The sequence below is a fragment of the Aplysia californica genome, unplaced genomic scaffold (genome assembly GCF_000002075.1).
Source record: "Aplysia californica isolate F4 #8 unplaced genomic scaffold, AplCal3.0 scaffold00086, whole genome shotgun sequence".
NCBI classification, from domain to species: Eukaryota; Metazoa; Mollusca; class Gastropoda; order Aplysiida; family Aplysiidae; genus Aplysia; species Aplysia californica.
The window spans coordinates 5,476-26,153 of record NW_004797356.1 but is presented as its reverse complement, the minus strand read 5'-3'; the positions used below and the strand labels follow the sequence as shown (position 1 = coordinate 26,153).

General features: G+C 38.0%; 3 protein-coding genes across 5 annotated transcripts in view; 1 reads left to right on the top strand and 2 right to left on the bottom strand.

Moving 5' to 3' along the window:
- LOC101863886 (protein FAM50 homolog) overlaps window positions 1-3,572 on the bottom strand; it is an 8,687-nt gene extending 5,115 nt beyond the window's left edge. The window contains exons 1-3 of one of the 3 annotated variants that reach the window (XM_005094607.3): window positions 3,485-3,571; window positions 2,220-2,270; window positions 1,334-1,548 (exon numbers count right to left, since the gene is read on the bottom strand). In XM_005094607.3, coding sequence (XP_005094664.1) covers window positions 1,334-1,526 — 193 coding nt within the window. In that variant the 5' untranslated portion in view covers window positions 1,527-1,548; window positions 2,220-2,270; window positions 3,485-3,571. Of the gene's footprint in view, window positions 1-1,333; window positions 1,549-2,219; window positions 2,271-3,451 lie in introns of all 3 variants that reach the window. The other 2 variants (XM_005094606.2, XM_035968810.1) reach the window with 2 other exon arrangements.
- Window positions 3,573-3,580: 8 nt separating this feature from the next.
- Window positions 3,581-8,842, top strand: LOC101853611 (NADP-dependent oxidoreductase domain-containing protein 1). Its single transcript, XM_005094652.3, has 5 exons — window positions 3,581-3,866; window positions 4,237-4,436; window positions 5,894-6,235; window positions 7,629-7,833; window positions 8,422-8,842. Exons 1-5 carry the CDS (start codon window positions 3,664-3,666, stop codon window positions 8,579-8,581), a joined length of 1,110 nt encoding a protein of 369 aa, XP_005094709.1. The 5' UTR covers window positions 3,581-3,663; the 3' UTR covers window positions 8,582-8,842.
- A 960-nt stretch (window positions 8,843-9,802) lies between these two features.
- On the bottom strand, window positions 9,803-20,417 carry LOC101853377 (fermitin family homolog 2; the record flags this gene model as incomplete). Its single annotated transcript, XM_005094651.3, is given in 4 exon segments — window positions 9,803-17,736; window positions 18,611-18,757; window positions 19,337-19,573; window positions 20,311-20,417. Coding segments are annotated over 4 exon segments (785 nt in total), but the record flags the coding sequence as incomplete, so codon positions are not given.
- Between the last annotated feature and the right edge of the window lie 261 nt (window positions 20,418-20,678).

Below are 20,678 nucleotides of genomic sequence, written 5' to 3'. Positions count from 1 at the left end.
CCCCCCCCCCCAACCCTTTCATTGTTCTATAATTCTGAGGACACTGCCTAAGATGTCCACCTGTCCAAGAGAACCACTTTTTTCCTTGACAATAGGTGGACGTCTCGAACAATTTTGACTGTAATACCATTATACTTACACTTTATCTCTCTCCACAACAAAAGCGAAGTTACCATCATTGTTGAGGCATATATCTGATCAGTGATTTGCTGACTTTTAGTCAGTTTGAACATGTCAGCCCTCAGCTAGCTATACATACTACATACAGAAGACTACATATGTGACAAATGCCTCATCACTGAACTCTTCAGACAGAAAAGAAAAATGGTACAGCTTTCAATTCCACATTAGATTATCCTACAATACTATCACTGATACCCTAACAAATTTAAGAAAAGTTTGTACACTTTTGTAATTCCATCTCATTTATCACCTTGAAGGTGTACACTAATTCAGGTAGGTTCATACATTTTACAACAAAATACAGAGGAAACCTGATATAAAAGGGATGGTGGGACCAGAGAAAAGGTCCTGTTATATCCGATCCCGGTTAAATCAGAAATGCAAAGGGAAGTAAGAATTTGTGTACTAATCCAATTGTATTTATTCATGCCTCATTTCCCTTGCCACAAGTACCCATTGGCAGGCCTGCGCATGACAATTTATGCGTGCGTGTAGCTAGGCTAAGGGCTACAAGACCGAAGTCTGCAGCACACCGCAGCCCTCTCTCGCTTCACCCAATGCTTGTGCTTGCAGCAGTAGCGTGGCTTGCGAGGGCTTGCTCAATCACTGCTTTACTCTCTCTCTTACTTTTTACACGTTGTTAACGAGCCTTTGTCCCTGCTATAACCGTTTGGGCTCTCATGATGCCCTGTTATTGCCAATAATTTTTAATAGAGACAAAGAGTAGGAAAAAATGGGGATTTAAAAAGTACGTTATTACCTGGCCTATGGTTACAACTAAGTCTACTCATTAAAAAAAAAAACATTACCAAGGAGAAAAGACAGATAGTCTCTGTAATTACAAATAAATGGAGACGGTAGGGTAATGTTTCTCGGTTCTTACTCCAAAATGCATTTTTTAAAATATAATAAAATAGTTATAAAAATAGGCCTTTTTAAAAGATTTTATTTTATTATTATGTACACTTTTGAGATCACAGGTGGTACATATATATGTGTGTGTATGAAAAAAAGTAATATCCCCATATTCATATGTCCTTTCTCCTGATGCCATGCTGTTTAACGAACAGGGAAGAGTATTTCATGGAACTGCAAACAAATTTGTGGCTGAAAATTTCTTAAAAGCAGTCTTTTAAAAACTTCATCTTACCAATAGTGCTCGACTTGAGGGACTGTTCAATAGCATCATAGTGAGTGGCAAATTTGTTGTGAATGCTGCCAATAGCAAGTTCTTCTTCAATCTTCTTTTTCTTCGCCTCTGCTTCTTCTTGTTCCAAAGCTCTTTTCTTCAGTAGAGTTGCTGCTCGCCCAGCCTCCTTTGCTGCTCCTTTGTAATGGGCCATTGTCTCAGTGCTTTGAGTCTATCTGAAAGGTAAAAAAAGACATCCACTCCAAATTGCTATTCTTCATCAATATACTGAGCCCTGGCTAGTTTTAAAACTTTCCCTCTTACTCTTTAGAGAATCAGGTAAGGAAGGTTTAGTTGGGTTCTTTTTGTTAACTTTAATGAGTTTTACTACGGCACTTGCAACACATAGATCTTCATGTAACATCAAGTGTGCAAGATTAGAGGTGTTCCTAGAGAGTAACATTCAAAGATATAAAAGAGAAAATTTAAACGAGCACAGATGTCTGATTGGAAAGAAGGAGCAAAGGAAGGGTGTACAAGTGTTTGCATGGATCTGCGTATGTGTAAGCATGGTTTATCATCATCATATTCATGCACTACCAGCCCACATGTAATATCACAAATCTCAGCTTGACTTTACTGCAAGCGCAAGTACTTGCAAAGGATGCCTGAACTGAACAGCTCTCTTTACTCATTATCTGCGTGGGGGCTAAACTCACATGCAGGGGCCAGTTTTCGGAACTAAATCTAAAAATAACAAAACCATTACTAAATTGGTCATTAAATAAAAACAAGTGAACCTATTTTGTAGTTTTTCATCTAATGAATGAAATTCCGATAAAAGAGACTTATTTTCTGAAACTGCCGAAAAGTAATTTGATGTCGAAGTCAACGTAAAGGAATGTACCTGAGCTGGCTCACCAGTACAGCGGTTCCGACCCCGAGCCGTCGGGAGCAGCTTGCCAAAGATAAAGAGTTAAAGTTAAGACACCTTTAACCTTTCATAACATTGGGTCGATTTGCGCTTCTTCCAGCAGTAGATTCAGATGAGGATAATGCTATGTTAAAAACCAATTGTGGTAAAAAAAACAACAACATTAAATGCAAATGCATGCAAATGAAAAGAGTGCATTTTCACACCATTAATTAATATAATTTCGGCAAATACTGCAAATATAAACGAAATCATCCATGTGCATTTTCCAGCGCTTTTTCGGTAGTTCCCAACCCGCAATTGTTATTGGCGGGTTTCGGCCCCGAGAGTAGGGGGGTTTCACGGTGGCTTGCCCCCGTGACCTTATTATCTTATAAAAATAAGGTGGGGGTTTCCCCCTGATTATACCATAATTTGATGTTTTGCAGTTGTTAGGTTTGATATCTCAGCTCGCCGTGCATCAAACGTATAGATCTAGATCTAGATTTTAGATGTAGATCTAGATCTCTAGGCTCAAATAAGGGGGGTGGGAACTACCGAAAAAGCACCCATTTTCCATCATCATGTGTCCCACTTGTAAAAATAAGTAGAGATTCTAGATCTAGGCTAGGCCTGCCTATTGACAGCAAATAATAGGCTAAGTAGCCTAATGGGCGCTTTTTCGGTAGTTCCCATCCCGCAATTTTATTCACGGGTTTGGGCCAAAAGAGTAGGAGGGGGGTTTCAGGGGGGCTTTAGGAAGGGGGGTTTCAGGGGGGCATGCCCCCCTGAATTTTACCGTAATTTAATGTTTTGCAGTTGTTAGGTTTGATATCTTAGCTCACCGCGAATCAAACGTATAGATATCTAGATATTAGATCTAGAAATCTAGAATCTAGATGTGTAGGTCAGGCTCAAATAAGGGGGGTGGGAACTACCGAAAAAGCACCGCCTAATGTAGGCTATTTTCACACTCAAGAGTAAAGAGACTGAGAAGAGATCTAGATCTAGATCTAGATTATAGATCAAATAAATCAATCTACAGTCTAGAATCTAGAAAATCCTCTGCTGGCCTAGATCTAGGCTAGGCTAGTTCACTCAACTCTCTGGTCTGTATCACAGACACAGGACAGGGGTAGGATTGTAGATTAGATCTAGATTTCTAGATCTAAATCTAGATCTAGATCTAGATAATCTAGATCTAGATCAAGATCTACTTATCGTACTGATTTACGAAAGAGGAGAACATGGGTTCTCACCTCCAGTGGTATCACAAATCTGATCCAATTATAATTAATTTTGACACTTCTTTTGTGTGTTTTTTAGCTGTGTAGTGTTGTCTTGTCGTAACAAAAACAGGAACAGGAAATACAGAGGAGGCGTCAACTAACCTACAAAATTTACAAGAGTAATTTCCCATGGTCCATAGAAACAAGCAATGGCGCTTGTGACGCGCTTACAGGCGTCCCAGAAGCAAGAAACTACGAATGATATCACAAGAAATTTACTATCCTTACAATTTGAAAGTGCTCTTACGGACGAAGAAAGAGAGTTCTTGGACTTACGAGCACGAAACCATGCCATCTCTGTTACACAATGTGCTCTTGTCACCGTCATGGTGGACATTTTCAAGAAAGCCAGGTATTGCAGAGTATTAGTATTAGCAACCGAGCAAATTGTCGAGGGCTTAAAAGATATCTTCGTCTACCATGGAACCTGGCTGGGAAATATGAGACGTGGGAAGCTTATAAAATCCATTTGGAAAGCATCAGAATAATTTGATCATTTATACGCTTCTTATGTTTCAGAGTGTTCAGAACGACGTAGGCCTATAGCCATCATAGCCTATGGAATTATCCCTGATGATTGCATTTTTTAAGGAGAAAAGGCTATTTAATAGGGAAGTGTGTTTTTAATATTGTTTTATTAAGAAAATACATATTTTTATTTCTGATTTTATTAAATTGTGCTTTCAATTTTTATTGAAAAATAACTTTTTTCAACAACGCAGGGAAATGAAGATGAACATTGTGAACCCAGACAAGAAAAGAACAACCCAAATACTGCAGGATGAAGGGGAACGAGACTCCCTCATTGTGGGTATCATTGGCTGTGGGAGACTGGGCAGTCAAATTGCCCACTGTTTGCTGACCTATGGGCAGATTCATCCAAAGAAATTGCAAATTTCTACACGCCGGCCTGAGACTCTCGGTAATTTTGGGACTTCTCTTAAAAAACATTTTTAAAATGTGTTGATGTTTCCAATTCAATTTTTCCTGTATTGACTTCCCATCCCAAGAGCATTTGTTGTGGTCTCAGGGAAATGTCGCTGAGATGTATACATATTGATTAATTGTGCACTTAAATTCCAAATTACTGAAATTTAGCGGGAGGGGGGGGTGAAAACATCAAGATTTCAGCCTGTCTTTAAATTGCACAAAATATTAATACACACAACAAAACATACCACGGGCAAGCTGTTTGACCTTTCAAAGCACAACTCAGAAAGCAAAACTTTTCAGGAGAGAGAAAAAAATCATTTCATTTAGTTAAACAACTGTACTTGCATTTCGTTTCTTTCTTGCTTTTTTTTTCAACATTTAGAATTCAAATTTTGACAATATCTTTCTTGGGCACATGCAACCTATACCACAGATTAAGCTAGCATCTGCGTTTGTCACGGCCGCGATTTTTGACATTTTTTGGTCCACGAATCGCGGACTCGATTTTTGCATTTTTTTAAAAATAACCAGAAAAAACCCCAACCCCCAAACAAACAAAGCTACTTCATAATATATTAGATATGTATTTTGATAAGTTTTGAGATGTCCATGTGTGTCTATTTTCATGCTGAGAGTATAAGAACATTACTTATATACTGTTTAAAGTACCGTTTGTCTTTTATTTTTCCCTCTTTGTTGTGCTTTAATTTGTTGTTGTGTTAAATTTTTTTAAAATGGTTCTGATGTGTTGTTTTTCTTTTCTTTTCTTTTTTTGTGTGTTTATACAGCGTAATGTCATTTAATGTGATGCTGTTCCTACCCTTTTAAAAATATAAATGTGTTATGTTAGAGCGTGTCTCCACCAAAACCGAATACTGATACTGGCACGCCCCTTGTGTGTGATTCCATAATTTATATGTAGTATCCTGTAGGCCTACTTTTTGTTGAATTACTCCCATTTAGGGTTAAAACAGCCGATCTTTGGATAGGAGGACAAGCGCCCTTATTTGTTAATTTTTGGGTTTATTTACCCATGCTGTTCTAATTCTAATTTCATTCTGTTGTGAAACCTTTATTTTTCACGTTTTGACACTCTGGGTGGCTACAAATGATATTCAGGATGCTTAAAACAGAGCACAAGAAATTCTGGTTCTTAAAATTTTTACCTCTACATAAATCGTCCCAGAGAGTTGAACGCTTGAAAATTACTGGCAACTTTTATGGCAACTTTTGCCACTTTTTGTGGCAACTTTTGGACAAAAAAAAGGCAACAAATGCAGATGCTAGGTTAAGAATTACAGCAATAATAAAGAAAAATCCCATTTTAAAGCTTAGTAAACCAATTTTGAAGAGCTGGCTAATGAATAGAAGACCAAAAGCTTAAACTATGTATTTTTGGGTGACTGCTTGAAAACAAATATAGAAACTTTTGCTTTTCTCTCACAGAATACCTTCAACACAAAGGAGTGGAGTGTTACTACAATAATGAACGCCTCATATCTTCTGTTCACGTGGCAATATTCTGCGTCCTGCCCTCACAAATGCAAGGAGTGGCTGAAGACATCAAGGATTATGTTTCTTCATCTTTGATCATGATCTGTCCATTCAGCAGTCTTTCTCTTCGAAGGTTGAGGCAAATGCTTCGCAGTTCCAATGTCATTCGGCCTGTACTACACTGGGACAAAGGACCCCAAGACAGACAGTACAACCACAGCGTCAATATCAACACTGCCCTGGAAAATAAAGAAACTTTGCTGGGAACCTGCCCTGTTGGTGTCGATAAATCAAGTAGGTTAATTGGATCAAATGTATTCCCATTCTCCACTAATGTATTTTAAACTATAACTATAAAAGCATTTTTCTTTTTCTTTAAAGCGTACCCATGCTAGAGTTGAGGGAGTTACTGACTGTAAGATCTTCCTCTCATAGTGCAGTTGGTTTTAATGTACTTGTCTGTTTTATCTACTTAGAAGAATATAGAATAATCCCTTGCTGATGGGCAGACACGTGCCGTTTTAAAAGATACGGTACTCTTTATATTTATACTGACTAGAGTGGCTTCAGTTTTGGGTCGGAATTAATTTTTCAATTTTACCCACAAACCATAAGCACTTGTTTTATTCATCATTCCAGAAAAGGACCTCTATTGTTTTGTTGAGTTTGTCCAAAGTCCTATAGCCTATGCGGAGACTGATAATCAAAAAGGGACTCTATTGCCTACAGATAGCCAATGTTATCATGACCTCAAGAATTGACCTTAAACTGTTTTCCTAGTTGTTTTCTTGTGCTGTTAACTAAATCTGATTATCAGAATCGTTTCAAGCTACAGGCTGGTGAATTAAAGAAACAAGTTTTCATTTAAAAAAACAATAGTTCCATCTTTTCTAAAATATCATTTTCCACACTACTTATGCAATCTTAATTGATCTTCAATTTTGATGTCTTCATGCAGTCAAATTAGTCACTAGGACATTTTTTTGACTTTTATTAGTAATCATTTTGATGGTTCGGCATTCTTAAAATAGTGAAAATATTACTTTAGAAAATTGACTGAAATCAATACTTGGAGCCTGTCCCCTCTACCCCTGAACTTCAATTGAAGTTGAGCCCCATCATGTTCAGTACCAAAATATTCACTAGGACTTTCCCTATACTATAACTATAAATAAAATTACACTTGAATATCTACATCAGCAAACAAATCACACTACTTATGCAATCTTAATTGATCTTCAATTTTGATGTCTTCATGCAGTCAAATTAGTAAAATTTTAAAGCCTGTTTTCTAAACATTATATCCTTATATGCTACCCCACTAAAAGTGCAATATCTCAAAAACTGTTAGAGATATGTAAAAAAGAAATTTAATCACTTTGGTCAGCATTGAATTTTCTATTAGGGACCCCACGCCCCTCTTTATCTAAATTTTGTTTAAAATCTGACTTTTAGTGTCTTTGTTCAAGCACACACACACACACACATATCAACCTCTCACTTGCAGTGCAAGATGTTGTCTTCTGTCACTTTTCTAAATGGCGTATGTTGGAGTCTTAGATTGTGTTAGTATGTTCTTGCTTGGTGAATTTGAAAGCGATGAGTGGATCCCATCCATCTTATGGTTGCATTATATATCATTTCAAATTTATTAATTTTTTTTTTGTTTCTAATTCGATCTTGTCAGATCTGGTAGTGTGGTCAGATGAAAGACTTTTTGACATCATCGTCCTTGCGGTGATCAACATGTGTGCAGATCAAGGAATCACTCAGGCCCAGACTCTCACTGTCATTCACGCTGCTGTCTTCGGGGAGACTCACAAGAAGCCCCTTGCTTGTGAGCCCTTGACAGTGTCTTCCTTTGATCTCCCAGAAGGAAAAGAAACAAGCATGTAAGGCATTAAAATTAAGGGGTTGCCATTTTTTTTTTCGATGAAGTTACTTTCTTTTCCCATTTTACCTCTGTCAGCCAGCTGCAAGTGTGCCGTAGATAGCATTAGGTACAAGGGACAGAAAAGGGAATTACAGTTAAACTTATTCTTACTGACCACCTGATTAAGACAATCATCTGTAAAAATGAGCACTTCTATGTCAGCCCAAGTGCTTTTTCTATATTATAATGATACTGTCCTTGAGGACCATCTGTCTAAGATGACCACTTTTCTCCTCGACAATAGCTGGTCGTCTTGGACATGTTTGACTAGAATGGTGAATTGGAATGAACAGGAGCTGATCAAAAGAGTTGTTATGAAGTCATGTGGTCCTTATTTGGGATAAGCATTTTAACTTTCTTAGACAATTTTTTACTGATGGCTACTCAGTACTCGTTTTACTTTTGAAAGGAATTGTCAAAGTCAAGCTGGGCATTTTACTTGTGTAAGCGACAAACAACGCAGCTCATGAATGTTTTTGTTATTTTCCTAAACTTTTCTCAGTTTTCATTATATGCCTCATTTTATTTTCTTTACTGGATTCTCCAGGCCCTTCCCATTCAGTGACTTGGTGGATGCACATGAAAGTGGCTCTCCTCTCATGAAAAACATTCGGAGCAACGAGGGCATAGTGGAAGTGTTTGTGAAAAGATATTGTTTCCTCTTTGAGGATTATATCCACAAAAGGGCCTATGGACAGTTGTCCTGAAAAGTCCTTTTTCCTTATCTTTTTTTATGTTACTACTATTTCTGCTGAGTTGATGTGCCTCCCCCTCCCCTCCCCCAACTCCTGAATAGTAATTCTTATATGTACTGCTATTATGAGCATGTGATAGTGCACTGCAAAAACAACAACCAAGGTGACTTTTGCCTCTGAAGTATCTGTCAGTCAGCTAAATTTGGTCATATCAAAGCCTTAATTATTTTAAAACAGAGAGAATGTGTGTGTGTGTGTGTGTGTGTGTGTGTGTATGTGTGTGTGAGAGAGAGAGAGAGAGAGAGAGATAGAGAGTGAGAGAGAGAGAGAGAGATAGAGAGTGAGAGAGAGAGAGAGAGAGGGGGGGGGGGCAAACGTGTATGAGTGTGTGTGTGTGCGTGCATGTGTGTGTGTGAGTGTGTGTGTGTGTGTGTGTGTGTGTATGTGTGTGTGTGTGAGAGAGAGATACAGAGAGAAAGTGAGAAGCAAAGAGAGAGAAAGGAAGAGGCAGAGGCAACAAGTGAGGAAGAAGGACAGTGGTACAAAGAGAGAAAGAGAGTGTATGAAAAGACAATGAGAAAGAGAATGAGCAAAAGTGAGAGAGAGAGTACATATACAGAACACATGTGTCAGGAAGCGATGGAATCAGGCGCTCATCAGTTTCTGGTAATATGAAGTTATTGGTATCATCTTAAAGGTTGTTCATTTGTATTGCTTTCGAAGAAAAAAATATCCAGTTATCTTGAATGCAACTCGAGATATTTGCGACTGAATGAGGTAGGGTTCGCCTGGTTTCAGAGGTAAATTAGTGGAAAATGGCGGCCAAAGCTTTGTTATTTCCTTAGCTGTTAACTTGAGAGTCTGTGGAAAATGAAAATTTACATTTTTTGTGCCTTTGATCAACATTTTTCAGTGTAATCCACACAGAAATGTGTTCTTTAATTTCAATGGGCATGAAAGGAGTTGAACCAAAAAACGAAAATTCGATAACAAATTCCCAAACCTGCGGGAAAAAATGCCAGTTTCTTCAGTTTCTTTATTTTGACGAGCGCCTGATTTCATCACGCTTCCTCACATTTGTACAAAGTGATTAGACTCATTATTGTGTTTTAAGTTTTGATGCTAAATCCCATCAAACAAAAGAATGTGGCATCAACTATTTCTCCGAGTGATGTTTCAGTACATGTATCGATTAAAACTGTTCCAATAAAAGAAAAGAACTTCCAAAAAATGTCAGAGTTGTAAAAAGTTTTATTTTTCTATGTAAAAAGCATAATTGTATCACTAATTCATGGGCAGGCCTGCGTAATTGTGGCTTACAAATGCTTTTACCTCTTACAGAGTTCCATGGACAACAGTCGCACATACACACAGACCCAAACATTCACTTGTCTTTATTATACATGAACAGGAATCATGCATATAAGCAGGTATCATTCACGCTACTTTCTTTGCCATTAAAGAAATAAAATTAGCTGAATATGCCCAACTAGTAAAAAATCATGCTCACTTTCAGTTCTCTACTTTAATTATAGCATTTCTGTGCAAAGAACATTCTGAGTAAAACAACTCAAAGGTCTAGACAATGCACACAGTCAAACCTGTGTCATTCTTTCAACCTCTTCTATCATTCTACTCCACATAAGAGGAAATTCAGGAGGGTTGAATAATGCCACCAGTATTGGAAAATTTACAGAAATGCAGCCTACATTAAATAGGGGGGGAAATTTCTTGAATTAAAAGATGCAGAAAGAAAAGAGAGCCTGTTGATTTGTGCAGGTGCTTTGTAAGAATACTCTGCATGTCTTAGTGAGATGGCATCAATCACGGCTTGCTAAAATTGAAAGTCTCCGGATAAAACCCGAAACATCGTATTATGTCAACACTTGTTTCCACATAAAGCCTTACCATAAAGCAGAATAGAGAGCGATGTACATTAAAGTCGTTACTTTAAAAATACAGATGATCAGACTTGACCACCATGCAGTATTTTTTTTTTAAATATGAAAGAAACAGGAGCCGCCTAAAGGGGTGGGTGGGCGGCGGGCGGTTAAGGAAAATATTTGAGAATGGGCTGATGACCAGTGATTTAGTGTACAAGTATGTCATGACGGACGCTGCAAGAACCTAGCCCTTGCTACAGCAGCTCTCATTACAAAATGTATGCAGTTGGTTTTATGATCACCACTGTGATGAATTATACATGTATTGTATATTATCGTAAACACTTGGGGTAAACACATTCCAATGCTTCAACGCACATCTCTGAACTAAAAGAGAATATAGATTTTAAAAAACACAAAAAAAAAAACAACAACAGACATTAGAACGACAAGGCAAACTCATAAAACACAAAACCCACAAGTATAAATCTTACACATTGCAAAATAACACATTCAGAAACGTTGCATATCCAAACAGCTAAAGCCTTTAATACATGTCATATAAAATAACTTGAAGTACATTTTCATTCCCCCCTCCCCTCACTCTTTCTCTCGCACAAACACACATTCATACACACATACACACACACACACACACACACACACACACACACACACACACACGCACATGCACACACACACACATGCACACACATATGCAAACAGTTTATAAACTCGGCCAGAGCAAAAACAATATATAATGATAATAAAGATATATTTATATATCCTGCTTCCTGCCACAGATACTAACCTTCCCTCAGGGAACACAATCCAAATTTACTAACAGAATAAGAAAAGATTTCAACACCAAGATCAACACCAAAAAAAAGCGAAAATATGAGTACTAACCAAATACTCAGAATCCAAAAACACTAAAGAAGTTAAAATTTAAAAAAACAACAAACAAAACAAACAAACAAACAAACAAACAATTCGAGAAAAAATTAAAAAGGGAAATTGTTTTTTGAAGCGAGGGTATGAATGAAGGATGGGGAAGGGAGAAGGAGGCTTTCAATACTTATTACAACACAACAGAGAGAAGGCTAGTAGCTTTGACAGTGGGCAACATAGGTATGATACACATCAGCACCATCAGAAACGTGGCTCCTGGTGGCCGAAACCAGCATCAAGAGATGTGTGAGAGAGTACACGACGGGTCGGGGGGGGGGAGGGCGTGCTATACATGTACACACTCGTGTCATTTACCTCAACACAGGTCATAGGGGGATGGGGCTACACACTTTCGTACCTCGTCACACAGTGAATATTACACTCCCATCACTCACCCCCCAACAATGTGGTTATGTACACATTAGGAGCATGACACAAGCAAAGGAGCATTTACGCTTTAAACAGACAAAGGAGGAAAACATTTGGTGAGGTTCTTGTTTCAGGAGCCTGACTATAAATTCTATGATTCAAAGAGGCATTCAGCTGTATTTATTGTTACAAAACCCCTTCTTAACAGCCATCTTTTTCTGGTTAAACTGGAGGATGGGGGTGAAAAAACCCACCATGGCTGAAACCCCCATCATTAACACCACCACCTCTTTGTTGCTTCTTTCTTGCGTTCTTATTCATTAAAGAAGGCTAAGTTCAGTCACAAGCATGACAGTTAACTGTAGAAATCAATAAAAGGGTTGTTCAATAGGAACAGATTTTTCCAACTGGAATTATAATACAAAAAAGAATAACTCAATCTGGGCATCAATATCAGGGAACTGGGTTATCATTGCAACAATGATCCCGCTTTACAGATTTTGTCTACCCTCAAAGTAACGGCCAAAACTCCTGTCTCCATTAACATTATATAAAGAGAGACGGGGTCGTGCTATGATGATAACAATTTTCTGACACATACATAATTGTTCAGCAAAAAAACTTACAGTAACACAATCCAATGCTGTTTGTCATTCACTTGCATTCAGAAGAGGGGACAATTAATCGTATTATACACAACAAATGCTGTGAGCCCTGCTGCACAAAAACATTATGCCAGTTCTTGGATTGATATTTGAAACTACTCGGGACCATGATCAACACAGACTACACCTAACGCATGCACACACTTGAAATGCAGACCTCTGCTGTCTAAACTACGACACATGCAAAAGACTGTCGTTTATAGTAAACAAAATCAGAAATTCACTGTGAGCAGATGTCTCTTTGTGAACAGTCAAAGCTGCAGCCAGTTTCAATTTAGGATTTTGTTTCTTATAAATGCTTAGGCCACAGTAAAAATAGGTCAGTGCTTCCTCACGCATAGATGTGACCATTTGGCAGAACATTACAGGTACAAGACTCAAGTTGACAAAACAACTGGCAATAATTACAAAGTCCTTTTAAAAAAAACAACAACACAGAAAATCAAAAGAGAGCACACACTTACTTACAGACTTCCTAGTGCTAGAATCAAAATACAAACAGCAAAAGACATTAAATGAAGTCATAAAAATTTTCAGCAGAACCTCTCATATCTTCTTGAACACACTCCATTGATTACAAAGACTTGATTAAATATACATAGCTATGTACACATTATGACCTTGCTAGCTCGCTGAATGGACAAGCCATTGTTAGATAGTGTACATAGACAATTTCATGCTGCATGAACAGAGCAGAGATACAGCCAGGGCATTCAGGCTGGGCCCATGCCATTCCCCTTGATTCTTTTCCGAAGACGTTTTCATCTTTCTGGTATTTTCCTCATTCCTCATAACTCGTAACTGCACCTTCTATTATGAGGTTCGCAGTCTGCAAATCTGACCTAAAAATGCACTACAGTGAGACATTTTTAGCAGTTTTATTGTCAAATTCATTTGAGTCAGGATGGAGGCAAGCGGTTTATCTATTTTTGAAAACCTAAAAACTAAAGAAAAAAATAATTAGAAAACACAAAATACACTAGTTGGTTCAAATATTTAAAACAATACAAACTTTGTTGGGGGTTTTTTTCTCCAAATACACAAAGCTTTCCATAAGCAAGGAGTTTGTGCAATAATCAAACATTCCTTCTTTTGTTTGAATCTTTTTCAAGGTTACCATACAAGCTCAATCAACAAACCTTCTGAAAAAAACCTCTCTGAACCTGTTCCACAACAAATTCCTCTCAAAAAGTCCTCAAAGAAAAATGACAAACAGTCTACAGGCTGAAAACCCTGGCCATCTCATGAATACATTGATTAAGGGAGAAACATAATTTACATGATAAATTATATCAAAAGAAAAAGTCAGTCGATAACAGATTTGTCAACAAGTGAGAAGGCAAATGACAATTGCTTACAAGTTCAACATAACAATTACCACTTGAAACTCTCAACCAGTGGCTCATCACCACAAGGGCAAAAGTTAGCCACGAAACTCACCCAAGCCAAAGACAAGCAATAAGTGTGCACTGCGCAAACATCCACAAATACCATCACTGAAAATGATGCTGACGTAGTTGCTCACAGAGGAAACTTTGAGGACTCACTCCCGCTTTCTTTCTTTAGTTTTTTGGAGGAAAAAAGAAAGCAATAAGCACTTATTTGTAATATACTGCTGTTATTTATTCAAGCAGACTTTTTTCTTATTTAATTGCACACATAAGATCAGAGTAACAAATGGCACCACATAATGGACTGGAGTCACTAAGTTGGATGTGCTTTAGATTACTGACAGTCAACTTTTGACTCATTTCTCAATTCTCATCCACTAAAAACATAAAAGGAATCAAAGTCAAGCACTGCTAGGAGAAGCATCTGTAGTGAGTTTGGATTTAAAATCAAAGATCACATGCCAGATTGACAGTTACACCTACAACTACACTCCAAGATATGAAGGCAGATGCACCGTAAGATGGTATTTTCAGTAAAACAAACACAAATATCTTTCTTCAGAACACATGTGGGCATGCCTATGAAGAGAACCCAAACATAAGTAGACGTAGATCTGAGAAGAAGCTGAATAGCCAAAATAAAGGGAATTTCATCAGGCCTGGAGGTAAATACTGTTCCATCAACTTTGGACATATGTCATATCTGTTTCATTCTCTGAAGTTCTACGATGAAATACACCAAAATGTTCATCATAATCTCCCTACACAAGAAAATACGAACCTGCGCAGAAAGTACACCATGTAGGCATATCTGAATACATTTCGAAATACTCATTTCCCCCCTAAGATCCATCACTATCAACATCAAGAACACCTTCTCAGGCACACCCACAAGAGTTTATCACAGAAAGCACAGCGAGAGCATTTTCAGAAACCATTCACTCGGAGTAGAAATACAATGTTGCAGAGTAACAAAACCAGTAGGAAACAGCAAACTTAATTATAATCATCTGAAGAACAGATGCATTGTGGAGCCAAGGCAAAGACAAAGAATGGATACAGTTCCTGAGGATTTTTTTGTGATATCAGACCATGTCAGGGGGAAAGAGCCCTCATTTGAAATGGCTTTGGACCAAAGGAAAGCAGATAAAATTCTTTAATTCACCTTCAGGAAAAATGAAGTATGCCTACAGGAGTGCGGATTCTTCTCATACAGGTCCATTCCATAAAGCTATCAATATTCAAAAAGGGTTTTCATTACACAAAACTTATCAATCTATAATGCTCTTTTCATGGAACATTTTCAATGTAATTTCCTTCTGGATCACATTTTTCCTTCCTTCATTCCACCAAACTGCGCCACATAAATCTTGAGTAGAAATCACTTGCAGCTTCAGAAAGGACCTCATACGGACAGCATTTCCAAACATAATAACAAAAACTGTTCCACATAAACAAGATATTAGAAAAATTTGTTTTTCAATAAATATTTTGGTTTACAGAGGCAAACAGTGAAACATGACATAATTAAGTCAACAGCTTAGTTCAGATTATGGTTCCAAAACCAGACCAGTTTTGCTTGCTTTTTCACATAGACGAGGACAAACACAAGAGAAAAAGCAGACAAGAAAAAAAAAATAAAGCACTGGTAGAATGAAGAATGTAAAAAGATAAATCATAAGGCATAATTTGCATAATCAGTATCAGGATGGAATAAATCCTTACTTCTCCAGACTTTAAAAAGTATTGTCTTTTGCTCTGGAACTAACTCAGACCTAGAAATCATTTGCAAGTGGAAAATATTTTAAAAGTGCAAGAATGTACTTCAATCAAAAAGCAACGACATCAAATGAACCATCATAATTAACTTTATACTTACTACAGATTAGAAACACTTCTGGGAAAGAACATAGTGTTCATTTTCTACTGCTTACAAGGAATTTTTCCATCCCAATTGTAAACACCACTTTACAGTAGCATAAGTTAATCTATAATACCAGCACATGATGCAAATATCTTTTTACAATTTTAGCTTTGTAAAGTGAACTCAGAACAGTATTAGGGTTAAACCAGACTACCTCCCAAGCAATCTAAACTGTGCTGATGGGAGTGTATAAGACTTATAAACTAATATGGATTCCTGCGGTAAAGCAGATATGAGCAACAGCTTAATCCTTTAATCCTTCCCAAAAAATTGCAGCTGAGAGCAGTTCACCACCTTCCTACACGTTCACCTGCTGTGGTTTTGCTCTGTCCCTGGCCTATTCCACCTTCACTTTCTTTCATCAGATGGGCCATTACGATCTGTATTTCTACTCAAAATCATTTAGAAAGTAAACGGCTCCTTAAGGGGAATACTGTCTGGCATGCCATGATCCAATATGCCATATTGAGAAACATTCCAGGCAAAGAGAAGCAAAGTGGTAAAAAATCACCTAGAAAGGCCATAGATGTGCGAAGAGCAAATTAAAATGATGATACTGAAAAAGAAAAATACAAATGGGAAGCATAACGATCATGTAGAAATGGTGGTCAAAGATGTAATGAACCGCTCAAGGCACACACACACACACACAAACACACACACAAACACACATACAAGATTCCATCAGTCACCGAGACCAAATGTACAACTAAACAACAAAATGGCAGTGGTCTGCACCAAGTGACATCTATAACAGCAGATCACATCATTGCAAAGGACATTTTTGTTTTTAAGAATTATATATATATACAATATACATATATTACCACTGTAAACAAATTGAACCAGAGTAGCATTACTAAAGATCCAATTCTGCTGGTACTAGCACATTTCTGTTTGCACAAGTACAAGTGCAGTACCGGTACTGTTTGCATTATAACTTATAACAAGCAGTACAGTTTGTACATGTATTACAATTTACTACAAGTACAATTCTACTTGTATTATTGCAAACAAAGCTATTTGCATTACTATAAACTTCAGCTCAAATTATGTCAAACAAAGTTCAGTTTGCATCATACCAGTTCTGCTTGAATTAAGATAACAAAGAGGGCATTTCTCGCATCTTCACAGACACAGTCCTGTTTCTATTCCTACAAACACAGGACAACTATGGCTGAAATGTCTTGACATTTAGGAGACTATAGAATACTACAAGCCATTGTAAATAGTAAATCAACGAACATTTTGCTTCAACACCCAGTCCACACCAACTCGTTTTTACTAACGCCACTCATAACAGCGCCACAGTCAAAATCTTTCACCTGCATTGCAAACGTTGAAAAAAACTGAAAAAGTAAGGGGACAAGAGAGTAGGGCAGTCATACGCTGAAGATAGAAAGACAAAAGTCTGCACAGTTCAAAAGAAGCACGTAGATACAGGGTGGGTAAAACAACTCAAAGAGAGACAAACAAAGATAGACAAAATCTGACAGAAATACAGACTAGACAAGGGATCAAAGAGGAGGAAGAGGAGAGGCGAACAAACATCTACAAAAGACATGCGAGAGAAAGAGAAACAACGAACAACTGAAGAAATACAACATAAGAGAGGTTATAGGTGGCAGACACTGCATACAGCTGACCACAGAAGACAATGACGGTGATGACGAAGATGATAACACGCAGTCTACTCGTGCCATCCACCAGTAAGCTTATGAAACATTTCCTCGTTCAACGACTGATTCTTTTCGGAAGAGCGCATGGACAAGAAGATGTATCCTCCGATGAACTCATGGAGGGTCTTGCATGAACACTCCATAGAGGCGAAAGTTACTTTGTCCTGTTCAAAGTCTAGAATAACGTTCTCTACTTCCCAGTTGACATGCCATGACTGCAGGGTGCTGTAGCGCCAGGTCTTCAGGGAGTCCCCAGAGTTTAGATCCATGCGGATGATGCGGTTCTGAGCTATACCCATCAGCTCCTGGATGGAATTACAAAGAAAACCAAGAAAGGGTTACAAGTTTGAAAGTCAAAGTTCATAAATGGAAATAAAGAGAGAGTAGAGTTGGATCTAATAAATGACTCAAGAGTGGATATTGCACAATGGTAAAAATTTGGGCCGTCACAAAGTAAAGAAGCAACAATTCCCCCCCAACTCCCACCCAAAAAAACCCAACAACAACAACAAACAAAACAACAAACACTATGCCTTCTCAACTATTATAGCCTCAATCCACTTCCCAATTTCCTTCTGTCAGTCTTCAACACTCCATCTCCCTTTCTTCCCAATTTCTTTTCTCTACTTGTATGCATTATGTGTATAGATGTTCAAATACCAACTCTTATGTATATACACAAACACATATTATGACTCCTTTCTTTCTCATATCAATACATTATGAAACATTACAGATATACATATTTTTGATTGTCAATGAACCACATTTTAGTTAGTCTGATAAGGGCTACATTAAGTAAAGAACAGGCTTCACTCATTTGATAATGAGACAGCACAGAAGTAGACAAAACTGACAACACTAGAGAACCCACAACCAACAAGCAGATTGATGATAGATAAAACATACGAAAAATTATATATTTTAGCAAGAGTTCTACGTCATTTGCAACACAATCAGGTCATATAAGAGCAAAAAGACAAGGAGTTACAAGAGTAGAGTAACAAACACAAAAAAAGAAGGCTTAGAGATAAAGACAATTGTTGTTTGATAGGCCGACGTCATCTATTGAAGCAAACCACACCAAAGCACCGACTAACCACCCACAATGTAAGAAAACGAAGCTTTGTACAATCCATATATATTGGTAGATACAGTAAAGGGGCTTCCAGTACACACCTCTTTCTTGCCATTCGACATCTTGATGCGGAAGTAAGTGATGCCATACTCCGGTAATGACTGCCAAGCCTTGATGTATGCCAGTTTGGCTTCCATCAAGTTCATCTCCTGTACACTAGAGTGGGCCTCCATGATTCTCTGGATCAGCTGGAACATTTCAAAATGAATGTTGAACACACGGAAACGCAAACATAATTTCACAAAACAACTTAATTTGTTTGTGTACTTTGGGGACAAAAAATAAGAACAAATCTTTGTGACTGAACAGAAAGATCTCAAGAATTTTCTGTTTTTGTGCAATAAAATAAGATAATATTATTTATTCTTTAAACAGTTTTATGCGCATAAATCTAAGTCTAAGCCATCAAAAAGTAAAAGATCATTTAATGAAGTTTTGACAGTTGATTATTTTCTTCGTATTCCAAAAATTGTACACAATTGAAAATGAATACTGTACAAAAGCTGAAGCCAGCAGACTATTGATATTATGTAGACAATAAAAACATGGTCAAAACTAGGCTTTGTTCCAGGACTCACACACACACAAACACACACACACACACACACACACACACACACACACACACAAACACTCATCCAAAACACACACACACATACACACACACACACACACACACACACACACACGCACTCACACTTTGAACCCTCACATTGGTAAGGCTTACCACACACTGACAGCAAAAAAGCGTAGTTACCACCACTCACCGATTTCGACTTGATTTTCTTGAAAAACCTGGAAGCAACATAATCCTCCGGTTGTATATCGGCCTGGTTAGGTGTGGTTGAGAAAGAAGTTGTGTTGGAGCCAGGGGAGACCACTGGATGCTGCATTCCCAGGAAAGACTGCAGAGCCTGGACCTCAGCCTCGTAGGAGCTGTCGGCCATGGTCTTGCCCTTAGATGCCAGCTTGCAGGCAGCCATCCACTTGCAGTACTGCTCTTCCTGCACACGAGACAAACATTCTGGTTGGTGGGTTTGTAAAGAACTTTATAATTCTGTCGACTACAGGTGATATGATGTCGTCAGGGGAGTGAAAAATAGATATTATGCTCATCCGATGTTCAACTTAACTGTTGGAAAATTGTAAAGCCCCAAAGAAGAAGTAGAGCTGGGACCCGCGAAAAATATCAACTCAACTGAATATCAACTCGAGCGAGTTCAACATAAACGGAGTCGACTGTTGTAATGATAATAATAGTAATAATAAATGACAGTTTAGCCTTTATTAAGTAATGATTACCTCTAATAACCAAGTAGGCATTCTTGTTGATGGTTTTGTGAAATTGGGTGTTAATAAAGAAAATAAGAAGCAAATTAACAGAATAATGGTCAGAAGTGCTGACGACAATGATGAAAGAAGTAAAAAATACTGGAGAAGGGACATAAACAAATACAACAAAAAAATACAAACATAGTGTGTGTGTGTGTGTGTGTGCATGTGAGTGAGTGAGTGCGTGCGTGTGTGTGTGTGTGTGTGTGTGTGTGTGTGTGTGTGTGTGTGTGTGTGTGTGTGTGTGTGTGTGTGTGTGTGTGTGTGTGCATGAATGTGTCTATGTTAGCTTATAAGTGTGCATGTGTTAGGCACGCGCATGCATGTGTGTGTGTGCGCGTGTGCGTATGTGTATGAGTGCGCAACACACATGCATGTGCCTGCATGAGAGAAAGAAAGAGAACCTCACCATATCAAATCGTAGACATATTTCTGACATTCCTTCAGGCTCTGGGACAAACAGCTTGATGCCGTATTTTCTGGCCGATAGGTTCACATCAGGTTGAGCCTCACAGCCTGGAAGAAATAAAACATACAACAAACTTGAATAAATTGCTTGTCTAATATGCGATTTAAAAATTTGTTAATTAAAAAAAAAAAATTGGGGGACGGGGTGGTGTTCATACTTTGTGGCGTTGGTGGCCTAGTGGTTAGGCTCTCGGACTCGCAACCGTAAGGTCGTGGGTTCGAATCCCGTCAAGGGCCCGACGTTGTGTCCTTGGGAAAGGCACTTAACACGAATTTTCCTCACTTCACCCAGGTGGGAATGGGTACCTG